At 37.6% G+C, this 12,241-nt stretch overlaps 1 protein-coding gene across 1 annotated transcript in view; it reads left to right on the plus strand.

Annotated features, from left to right (window-relative positions):
- Positions 1 to 12,241, plus strand: part of LOC308649152 (adenylate cyclase type 10-like) — a 41,980-nt gene that overhangs the window by 15,923 nt on the left and 13,816 nt on the right. The window contains exons 10-20 of the mRNA XM_081294563.1: positions 433 to 509; positions 606 to 795; positions 1,276 to 1,331; positions 2,018 to 2,171; positions 2,332 to 2,521; positions 3,672 to 3,758; positions 5,164 to 5,435; positions 6,207 to 6,343; positions 7,204 to 7,332; positions 10,123 to 10,380; positions 11,276 to 11,611. Coding sequence (XP_081150689.1) covers positions 433 to 509; positions 606 to 795; positions 1,276 to 1,331; positions 2,018 to 2,171; positions 2,332 to 2,521; positions 3,672 to 3,758; positions 5,164 to 5,435; positions 6,207 to 6,343; positions 7,204 to 7,332; positions 10,123 to 10,380; positions 11,276 to 11,611 — 1,886 coding nt within the window. The remainder of the gene's footprint in view (positions 1 to 432; positions 510 to 605; positions 796 to 1,275; positions 1,332 to 2,017; positions 2,172 to 2,331; positions 2,522 to 3,671; positions 3,759 to 5,163; positions 5,436 to 6,206; positions 6,344 to 7,203; positions 7,333 to 10,122; positions 10,381 to 11,275; positions 11,612 to 12,241) is intronic.

Consider the following 12,241-nt stretch of genomic DNA (forward strand, 5'->3'; position numbering starts at 1 on the left):
CTTGGAAAGTTAACTTAACCCCTTTAGTTTTTTCCTCTTTTCTCAAAGCCTATTAAAATATTTGCCTTGACTGTCATACAAGTTTGTTGTTAATTATATCTCAAAGGACCAGATGAGGCAATCAATTTGAAAGTACCTCAAAAAGCATATATAAATCATCTGACAGATAAAAGTGGTTTTTAAAAATCTTTTTACCAATAATAACTCCCCAAATAAAACTCCTAAAAGAGGGAGACCATTCTGTAGGTTTTGTTGTTTTCTTGTTAAGTTCTTCATATTCATCATGTGATGCAGATTGGCATTAGCCACTGACCTTTTTTCATTCTGAGCTCTAAAACTAGACTTCTAGATCTAGAGAGTGGCAGATTTTGTGCCTGAATTTGGAGGCTTCTGACTATATATTTACTCAGTTGTTACTTTTCTGATCCCCAGGCTTGTTTCCATCAGTATCACCAATGGACCAGTATTCTGTGGCCTGGTTGGGGCAGTAGCAAGACATGAATATACAGGTAGAATAGATTGGATTATTAGCTCTATGACTTAAGGGATGAAGATGGAAGAGGTGGTCCAAAAATTTTCCACTCTTTACTGTCTTTCTAACACAGTTATTGGCCCTAAAGTGAGCCTTGTGGCCAGAATGATAGCTGCTTATCCAGGCTTGGTATCCTGTGATGAGGTAACATATTTAAGGTCCATGCTTCCTGCTTACAACTTTAAGAAACTGCCAGAGAAAATAATGAAAAACATCTCCAACCCAGGGAGGATGTATGAATATCTTGGCCATAGAAGATGTATGTGAGTATTATTGGTGAGAGTTTATTCTCATCTCTTGCAGAATAGAGGCATGAGAATGGTAAATTTTCAGTTGTATGAAATTTAGTAATACTAGTACTTCCCTGTTGGAATAAGACACATAAAAGGAGGCTTTCTCATCTTGAGATTTTTAGCTTGTCTGTTTAGCTCTTAGCTACTTCTTTGGGGAATTTCCTTCTCTCCAACAGGAAGAAAATAGCAGTAAATCACTAATCTAGGTGTTCTCTGTGTGTGTGTGTGTGTGTGTGTGTGTGTGTGTGTGTGTGCATGTACTTCACAATTTACTTACCTCTCTGAGCCTGCAGTAATCAATACTACTTTCCCTTTCTCACTCCCTAACAATTTTTAGTTCTTTTACACAGATCTCTGTACCTCTTCAGTTATTTGAAGTACTTGCTTAGGAAGACAAGAGTTCTTGATGCTATTTTTAATAAAACATTTCTCTTTGTTCTTTTTTTGCAGAATGTTTGGGAAAAGACATTTGGCCAGAACGAGAAATGAAAATTGCCCTTTGTTAGGTGAGTTTTCTAACTTAGATCATATTTGTTTCAGCTGTAGATGGCTAGACATGATTTTAAAAATAAAATGGAATGCAAACTAAATGATTTTAAGTTTGTATTAAAAATAGAGAGCAGCCTTCTTAGTGAATTTATATTTGTTTTGAAGAGGATCTGTCATTTCTTTTTCATGTTGAATATTCAGATTTCAGGTCAAGTTCTACCATTTTGCTTGAGAAGTACCAACATTTAGTTAGAATCTTTGTAAGTTAGGGTTTTGCTACTGGGGTCTATTCTGCCACCTGCATTATATAGTCCCTATTTTTATTTTAATCTACATTTATTAATCCATTATCTTTACCTAACAGTTTCAGACCTTGAAGACTAAATTGTTATTATGGAAATTTTTATAACAAACTAAGAAAATAATAGTAGCCCCATATCCATATGGTGCCTGGTTGTTCTGAATGTTATTGCTTAGGCTCTGCAATAAACCCTGAATCTATCCAGTTCCTCAGCACATACTTCTGTTTGTCTCAAGTTGATTTTCTAGACCTAGATATGAAATTCCATCAAAGAATGGGATTCTGGATTCTGCCAGGGATTCTGGGACAGGGAGGTGATAGAGCTTTTAAGAGAGCTAGCTTTGAAAATCAATTCAAATAGTCTCTACTATAAAGCACAGAGTGCTTCTTGTCTCTTTGCAGACAGGGAAAAGGAACTGGAGGCCTTCAGATTGGCACAGCAGTCATGTTTGCAACAGAAGAAGGGTCAGGCAGTTCTGTATGAAGGTGGAAAAGGCTATGGAAAAAGCCAGATTTTAGCTGAAATAAACTTCTTGGCCCAGAAAAAAGGGCAAAGGTAAAGACACCTGCTTTCTGACTCAAAACCTACTTTGGGGGGGCTTCTTTACCTTATTGGTACAACTACATGTCATTAGATTCAGCATCCTTGGACTGGTGGAATGAATAATCTCTGTGTGGGTCTGGGGTCCCCCAGTGACCATGTTAATATTCACCAGGGTGTTGCCATTGAAACTGAAGGAAGCAGATTCCCAGCAGTGCTTCTATGTTATCCAGACCCTCATGGCCATCTTCTTTGAGATTGATACATGCCCAGCCTATTATCGGCAAGAGTGCCTGCACAGACAGCTCCATGGAATGGTGGATGAACCACTTCATTGCCTTTTTAATGACCTCTTCTTTGTGAAGGTAACAAAGACTTTGACTTTCTGAATTTGGGTTACTGTTATTCTTTCTGGATAGTCAGATCCACTGTTGTCTTTTAACGTAATTAATACCCTTAGGCCATATATATGTAGCTTAAGAACACATAGTCTTGGGAGGATCAAGATTTGGATTCACCAAAACCCAGGTTTTTTTTTTTTTTTTTTTCATTAGAGTGGATTCTAAGACTAACTCTGACACTTGCTAATTATATGGCCTAGAGCAAATCACTTAGCCTCTCTGAGCCACAATTTTTTCATCTGTAAATGATTTACATACTTTATATGATTTTACATAAATTTTAAAGAAGATAGTGTATAAGAGATTGTATTATAAATTTTAAACAGCTACATGTGTTAAGGTGATCCTGACCCTAGGAATTATATTCATGTGTTCTTAAGTCAGTTGTGATTTTTTATTCCTTAAAGCTGCCTTCCTATTCCCTAGCCATGGAGTATATCCCTTGAGCCAGCATCTAAGTCTCAAAATCTTCCAGTGGTCTAGGGTTTATGTGGTACCCAACAGCCAGCAAACTAAAGATACCCTGTTCATTCTCCATCACTTCTAACTTCTAATCTACCTCCAAAGAAAGTATTTGATATAAAATCTATCCAGTTCCTCAGTATAGCCCTCTATTAAGTTTTGTCTGAGCTCTAACCCTTGTTCATATAGTCAAGCAGGAATCTCACTTTGGCTAACAGATCCATGGTAGCTTATGTGCCTTAACATAGCACAGTAAAAAAATGTTAGGTGATATCCATTGCATCTCTTTCTGACAAGTTGCATGTAGAGATTCATCCTGGTATATTTGGTGTAACTTGTATACTGGAGCTGCCCAAAGTAGCATTACTAAGTACAACCTGTCATTTATTCCTTAGTTACAGCCTTTAATAATTTTCTAGACTCTGGTATACAAAAAGAGATGTAAGTATCTGTCTTTAACCCTCAATGAACTTTCAATATTACACTTTGAGCTACACATTAATATTGGATTGGATCTTGTCTCTCTATGCTCAATCTCACAGAAACCCACTCTTCATTAAAATAGAATAGTTTTCTGTTCCTTTGGAGAATATGCATATTTTTATTAGGTTGCCATTTTAAATGCTAATACATAATATTTCTTTTTGATCAGTTTCCATTGTCCTTCAAAGTTTCACACATGGATGACCTGGCCAGACAAAAAAAGATTAAAGAGTGTTTTATTGAAGTGCTTCAGGAGGTGGGTACTTTTGCTACATACCATTTATTCTTAATATTTGGAGATGGTTTATGTTTAACCAGTTTGCATCATACATTGTTCTAGGCTTTTCTTGGCCTTCCATTTGTTGCTATCTTCAGTGTTTGTGTCTATCTGCAAACATGTATTCATTCTACAGCATGGCATGGTACACAAAAGAGTTTTGGCTCTTTCTTGGTCCTGTTTCTTAATGAAATTTTAGTAATTTGATGTAAAACAATGGTTTACAGTGCAGGTGAATCGCTATTTTACCTATTATTTATTAAAAGCACAGATACCCAGACTCTACCTCAGAATTACAGAATCAAAAATCTATATGAAAAGAAAATGATGTGACCATTCTGGAAAGCAATCTAAAAGTAACAATTCAAATTTTAATAGCATGTATCCTCTAAATCTAGGAACTCCCAAGGAACATGTCCATTGTGTTTATTTGTGGAGGCCAGAGAGGTACTGGCATGAACACGTGGATAAACACAGTGAAGTAAATGTTAAAGTTAGAACTAAGGGAATAAGATGAAAACTTAACAATGTGGAGTGATATAAAAACAATTCTGAGGGCTGGGGTTGTGGCTCAATGGTAGAGTGCTTGCCTAGCATTTGTGAGATACTGGGTTTGATTCTCAGCACTGTGTATAAATAAATAAATTAAATAAAGGTCCATCAACAACTAATAATAATATTAAAAAAAAATAGTCTGAAGCCAGAGGATGTAGCTCAGTGGTAGAAGGCTTGCATAGCACCGCAAAAATAAAAACAGTCCTGAATAAAAAAAGAGGAAGAAATAATGAGATCTGTAATACAGTAGTATTTATATAAAAACAATGTATTTGGCAAAACAACAATGCATATTTTAAAAGAACAAAATGCAAACAAAAATCTATAGGATAAACACATTAGAGTGATCACCTGACACCATGGGAAGCAGAGCAGGAGTGGGGATAAAAATGGATACAATTTTTTCAGAATGTTCAGTGAGTGGGGCCTGGTAATGAGAGTGTTGACAAGCACTGCCAGGAGATTCTAATGTGCAGCCGGGTTTGAAAGTTGCCATTTTAAAATGTTATAAATTCTCATACAGAATAAAGTCTTTGTCAAAATGAAATATTTGAAAGCTTCAAGTTTGAGTTAGAGAATATTTTGATACTTATTTTTAGTTAGAGCATTTTCTTGTTCACTTATTTTATCCATACATTTTTTATTTAGGAATTAGATATGTAGGTTATATTTTATATTTAGAAAGTAAAATGTGACCTGGACTTAAAATACATTTTACTCTGAAAATTCCATCCTGTTTGACATTTTGTTTAAATTGTTGATGGAAAAATTTCAGTAGATCTTTATTTCTAATCAGAGGTTTTTATTGTTTCTTTGCTGTTATTTCCAGGCAGTGAGGGAAACACCACTGATTTTCCTCATTGATGAGGCCCAGTATATGGATGCAGCTTCCTGGGAGTTTTTGGGAACATTGCTCTCCAGTGTGCCCATCATCATGGTGATGACGTTGACCCCTCCTGTCACCCTGTGTGGCTGGGCCCAGCACTTCCTACAGAGTCCTCAGGCTATCCTTGTGCCCATTTCAAAGTTGGCAGCAACCTCGCTGTTGAGAATGGCATGTTGGGAACTAGGGGTGGTGAGCATCCCCCAAGAGCTGCAGATGTGAGTGGCTAGGATCAGCTGGGCACTTCATTAAGGGAGGAACCAGTGCCATAATATAAAAGAGAAGGCTCAGGGCTCAACAGAGCTGGGGGAGAGAGTGGCATTAGTAAGCATGATGAAGCCCAAGATGAGATTTCAGTCTCCTTGTAAACTATGAAGGGGCTACCTCCCCGGCTGCCCATGCAAGTTTTAACAAGACAGTTAGGATTTGGATGGCTTACTTATAGTGTCAGTTATATACAATCAGGCCAGTTTCTGCCAAGCCTTTTTTAGCAAGGAGATGTTAGCTCCTTTTAACATCAGTAGAAGCAAAATAGTTAAGAAAAAAAAAAGTTACTGCCAAAATATATTTCAAAGCCAATCAGAAATTGTTTTTCTTGCTGGGAATGGTGGTGCACACCTGTAACCCCAGCGACTCGGGAGGCTGAGGCAGGAGGATTACAAGTTCAAAGTCAGCCTCAGCAACTTAGCAAGGCTCTAAGCAACTTAGCGAGACCCTGTCTCTGAATAAAATATTTTTAAAAGGCTGGGGATGTGGCTCAGTGATTGAGCACCCCTGAGTTAAAACTGCAGTGCACCCCCCCCAAAAAAAAAAACCCAAGAAATTGTTTTTTTCCTACGTTTTTCCCTGCTGCTGCTTCCCTCTGTTAGTGTATATACATCAAGATCTGACTTTAATAAAAGAAGATTCCTCAGTATGAAGTATCCTTAATATTTGGCTCCCCTCAAGTGGGCATCTTTAGTCAGCAATCACCTACTTACTTTCTGCAGCTACCTTCTGCACAGGAGCTTTGGAAACCCCCTGTATTGTGAGATCCTATGCCAGGACCTTCTCTCTAAGGACATATTGCTTTTTCATGACCTAGAAAAGGAGGAGGAAGAGAACAGCAAGTGGGAAACCCTCTCAGGTAAGTTCAGCCTTGCAACCACTGACGTTTGATCTCCATCATGGCATTACCTAGTCTTTATGAAGCTTGTGGTCATTCCCTGTTGACATTGTGGGCCAGATTAAGCCCAGCTAAGTACAATGTACAAATACTATGCAACTAGGGTGAAAACACTAAATCGCTGCCTCAGATAACTTAATTCAGTCAACCAATCTGCAATAGTTTTATTTTGAGTAGCCTAGGAGATCAGGTAGGAAATAGGGTTTTTAACGATGAGAGTCCAGAACAGAGAATTGTATATTAATGATGAGGAGGACTTGAGGATTTGGATGGGGGATGGGAGAAGGAAGGAGGATGGGCTAGGAGGAAAGGGTAGAATTACATGTATATCCAGAAAGGCATCCTAGAGCTGTGATATCATAGAAACAGAGCTATTATAAAGTAAGCAGGAATAATGAACATTGGTGAAATATAATATGGTACAAAGGATGCTATTAGTTTATAAGAGAAAATTAAAGAACAAGCAGGATGGGTTGGTGTGAAGCATGTTAAACCGTAGTGTTGGGCTGGGGATGTGGCTCAAGTGGTAGCGCACTTGCCTGGCATGCGTGCAGCCCGGGTTCGATCCTCAGCACCATCTACAAACAAAGATGTTGTGTCTGCCGAAAACTAAAAAGTAAATATTAAAAAAAAATTCTCTCTCTCTCTCTCTCTCTCTCTCTCTTAAAAAAAAAAAAAAAAAAAAAAAAAAACAACATAGTGTTTTCCATTCATCTTCATCCTGAAGTCTCTTGACTTAATCTTGCATTTCTGTGCCTTTAAAACTACAGTCACTGAGCTTGGTGTTTTCCTCAGTCATGGTCCTTTTTTTGCCCCTACAGCCAATGCCATAAAATCCACAATGTATAGTATTTCTCCTGCCAGCTCCAAAGAAGATCAGGAACTTTATGTCTGCACAGTCAAAGATGATGTAAACTTGGATACAGTGCTTCTCCCACCACTGTTAAAAGGCAAGTTCTTTGAATACCGCCAGTGAACCAATTACAGGTGTCACTGCAATTAGTAATTGGGTGAGTGAATGAGTACAAGTCTCTCATTATCATTCTGGTTTCATTTTATTCTAAACAGGAAACTTGTCTTCCAGAAATAAGTTCTAGCATGGCCTGAAGAGCCTTTTGAAGACATGAATAATGTTTACTTAAATGGCCTTTTGCTTTCTTTTGATGATCTGGAAGCTTTTTCAGTTTATTAATAAAAATTAGGTCCCGAGTTTCCCTTTGTGAAAATTCCTGTGCCAAAGGAGGCAATAAGCAAGGGAGATGATGTTGCTGAGATTTAAGAAAATCTATTATGCTGATAATGTTATGTATATAGCAAGAGTTTAATAAAAAAGAATGCAAAGTATGTTTATTTTGACCAATAAGGAACAAAGAACTTGGCAGGCAGGCATAGTTGGAGAGGAGACGTTCTTTGAGATTAATTATGGTTTTTTTGTTTTTAACTTTTTTTATTTTTATTTATATATGACAGCAGAGTGCATTACAATTCTTATTACATATAGAGCACAATTTTTCATAAGTCTTGTTGTGTACAAAGTATATTCATACCAATTCATGTCTTCATATACTTACTTTGGATATTCATGTCCATCACATTCCACCATCATTTCTAACCCCATGTCCCCTCTCTTCCTCTCCCACCCCTCTGCCCTATCTAGAGTTCATCTATTCCTCCCATGCTCCCCCTCCCCACCCCACTATGAATCAACCTCCTTATATCAGAGAACACATTTGGTTTTTTGGGATTTGCTAACTTAGCCTTATCTTCTCTAACTCTATCCATTTACCTGAAAATGCCATGATTTTATTCTCTTTATTATGTTTTGTTTTTCAAATGTTCTATTCAAGTGTTTGGTGGGGGAGATACTATATTAAGCCCTCTTAAGGAATATTATGATAAATATAGTTCAAGTAAAATATCATCTTGTTGAGAAAATAAGACATGTACATGAAACCACCATAAAGACATGCTAGTCAATTGCTGGGACTCTGGAATCAGAAAAATGAGGACACTTTTGGCCCCTCCACTTACTGGCTGGAGGCCTTTGATAAGTTAGCTGTAGTCTTCTCATCAGTCAAAAGAGGATAACAATAGACCCTACGTCATGGGTTCTGTTGAGGATTTAGCAAAATAAATAATGTCACATAATATTCTGTTAATGTATGACACCATAGTTCTTCGTTCTGGAGATTTTGGGTTCAACTAGACAGTTTTTGCTCTAACCCTGACAGGCCAAACTTGGCATTGGCTCTAGTTAGAAGTAAATGCAGCATGCTGGCAGGACAGTAGCAGGTGGTTTTCTTCAGTGGGAGTCCTTACAACAATTTACCTGGCAACCCAGGGACTATTCCCTGGAGCCTCAAGGAATAATAGTCCCAGTGTCAGGAATGAGACCCATGAAGCTTGGATGCTTAGAAACCCCAAGTCCCAGATAAGGACTTGGCCCTGCAAGGATCATGATCTATTACAAGAATTATTACACTCAAGGAAGCCCCAAATTGTATCTCACAATCAGCTCATTTACATTTCCCCAGTCCAAATTCAAAGGTCATTCTTAGCATAGCCATGTTGCCTGGTAACACTGCCCACGTTCTAATTTTATTGGGATCCCAAGAAACAGCTAGAAAATTAACCCAAAGTCAACATTGTCAGGGAAGGAAAAGAGGTTGTAAACTGCAAGCTAAAATGAATAGGTCAGCAAAGCCTTGGTCTAAAAGAAAGGCCAAAGCTAGATTGTGAAAGATCACACTGAGTTTTAAAGGTATTTGAGAGAGAGACTGACTTGATCATATTGTGTTTTTAAGATATCTAATTTTGCCACTAGTTAATAATATATTGTTGGGATGAGAATAAAAAGAAATTGGAGATGTGCAAAACAGGATTTATAGTGATCCAGGTGAAAATGGCTTGCTAGTCATTTAAAATTGTTTAGTATGAAATATATCCAAGAGACATTTAGAAAGAGGATGGATGGATGACCAGTAGGTTGTGAAGAGAAAGAACAAAGTTTAGGATGATTTCAAGTTTTTGAACTTGATGACTTATTTATTTAATACCAACCACTTTAATGTTTAGGTCAGAATATGGAGAGATTTAATGAAATCCTTGGAGTTTATTAAGATCTTTACAGTTATTAGAGATCTAGGACCAGGAAATCTGCCTTGAAAGTTTAATTTAAAATAAGGATCTTAGGCTGGGGATGTGGCTCAAGCGGTAGCACGCTTTCCTGGCGTGCACGGGGCACTGGGTTCGATCCTCAGCACCACTTAAAAATAAAATAAAGATGTTGTGTCCACCGAAAAACTAAAAAATAAATATTAAAAAATTCTCTCTCTCTCTCTCTCTCTCTCATATAAAAAGTAAGTCTAAGTACTAATAGGTCATGAAGTTGGAAAGGATTAGTGTAGCCGAGTGATCCAGAGCACAGTTTTGGTCTGCCAGCAAAGGGTTTTGGTGATCATAGGAGAACAGTTTCAGTAGTGTGGTAGAGACCTAGTTGTTGGTTGAACAATTAATGGGAAACAAGAACTTGGAGATAGAACTCTTTCAAGAGGTTTGGTTGACTAGAGAAGGGGGGATTAAGGTAGGAAATAAATAGGGGTATATAAGAAGCAAGCTTTTTTATTTTTAAGATGTACAAATTATCAACATAATGTATCCCAGGTTTATAGAACCATTGTTCACTGCTGTTTCTTACTTTCCTTTTTTTTTTTTTTTTTTTTTTTTTGGTGGGGGTACAGAAATAGCAGTAAACCAACTGGATCAACTGAGCCCAGAGGAACAGTTGCTAGTGAAGTGTGCTGCAATCATTGGTCACTCCTTCCATATAAATCTGCTGCATCACCTCCTGCCTGGCTGGCATAAAAATAAGCTACTTCAGTTGTTGGGGGCTCTTGTGGATATGCATGTGCTCCGCTGGCTTGAGCTTCCTGCTGAGTCCATGTTAGTACCTTCCATTATTGACATAATTGATCAAACCAAAGAGAAGAAAAAGTCAGGTGAGGAAGGCGGGGGTATTCTGTGTTTAGAAAGACCATTAATATCATGTATTGGGGCTTCTCTCTGAAGGCTGGCGATTCAGAAATGGAAAGAAAATTTTTGTTTATCTATGAAGGAGCCATGGTTATAATAGAAAAATATCCTGTATCCTTATTCCAGCTCCTTGTTAACTCCTGTGTTAGTATTTGTGTTTTGATTTTTTTGGTTCATAAAATATTGTCATAATCATTTACTGGTTTTCTAGGTACAAATAATAAGGAAAAAAAGATAAATCATTTTGAATTTTAGAAATTCATAAAGAAAATGACTCATGGGGTATTGAAACAGACTTGAACGGAGCAAAATTCAATTGAACAGCTTATGATTTCAAATTCTCCATATGAAAGAATAAAGTCATAGCATTGATGATCCAATTGAGATCAAGTAACTTTCTCAAGATAGTCAAATATTCCTTGGAACTCTGAGATCACATTTTTTAAAACACTCTGTACTTCAGGGTTAAACAGTTCCCTTCTACATACTCTCTCCCAGTCTCCCATTTCTCTTTGACTTTGAGATGTTTGCACTCATATTTCAACAGAATATGTCTTATGATTTGAGATTTGTAACAATTTAAAGTAAAAAAGCTCAGTTAGAAGGAACCGTCAAGAAATCTTCCCAATGTATTTCAGTAAAACTAATAATTTCTTCCATTTTGTACCATATCATCAAGTAGAAATGGTCAATACCACTTTCAGATAGGTACAAAATTTTTTATACAAAGGAGGCAGGCACACCAACCATGAGTTGTAAATAAAATCTTATAAAGTAGCAACAATGTGCTTGGGAGTTTGCTATACTGAAGCATTGAAATACTATAAGGGAGAGTCTCACTTGAATTTTCCTAAATTTCAGACGCTGGCTCAGCCTCTCTTCTCCGGCTGCAAAAAGAACCATCCCTGCCTCAAACTGATGTTCTAGAATTTGGAATGCCTCTATTGCGGGAAGCTGCTTGGGAGCTGTGGCCCAAGGAACAACAGATTGCGCTGCACCTTGAATGTGCCTGTTTTCTCCAAGATTTGGCCTGCCGCTGTGGGAGCTGCCATGGAGAAGACTTTGTCCCCTTCCATCGTTTTGCAATCTGTTCTACTAAGCGCTCTGGGGGTACCTTTAGATTCTGTACTTACAAAGATAGAGGCTCAGTTCTAACACAAGTGACCACAGACAAATTGCAGCTGCCTTCTCCCCAAGGTAAACCAGTAGGCAGAAAGAACTCATGTGGGCAGCACTTCTCTTTTTCCATGCACTTGGAGCTCTCCATCAAAAAGTTGAGATTCAGATCGGGAGAGAGTATGTAGAAGGGAACTGTTTAACCCTGAAGTACAGAGTGTTTTAAAAAATGTGATCTCAGAGTTCCAAGGAATACTTGACTATCTTGAGAAAGTTACTTGATCTCAATTAATTAGAAAAAGTAATAATATCAACTTCATATTATCATTTTGAGAATTGAATTGGTTAAAATATATAATGTGCAGCTTTTATTGCCAAGCACATGTTGGGTACTCAGTACAGTTTAGTAATTGCCTTCATTATTTTTCAGTTCACTATACATATATTGAGTCCTTACATGTATCCGATGCTACACTGGATGTTAGGGATACAATGTGGGTAAGCCTCAGCCTCTGAACTCCTGAAGCTGTCAGTTTTGGGGGTATAAATTGAGAATTCTAGTATGGCATGGTAAAAACATTGAAAATGGCCTACACATCGAGTTTAGGGATGCCTAGAAAAAGGCACCATTAACCCAGACTGAGGAATGTTTCAGAGAAAACACTTCCCTGAAGGAGATAATGCCAGAATTGAATCTGTGGGATAATGAAG

Source organism: Spermophilus citellus (assembly GCF_964194105.1).
Source record: "Spermophilus citellus genome assembly, chromosome: 5".
Classification (NCBI taxonomy): domain Eukaryota; kingdom Metazoa; phylum Chordata; class Mammalia; order Rodentia; family Sciuridae; genus Spermophilus; species Spermophilus citellus.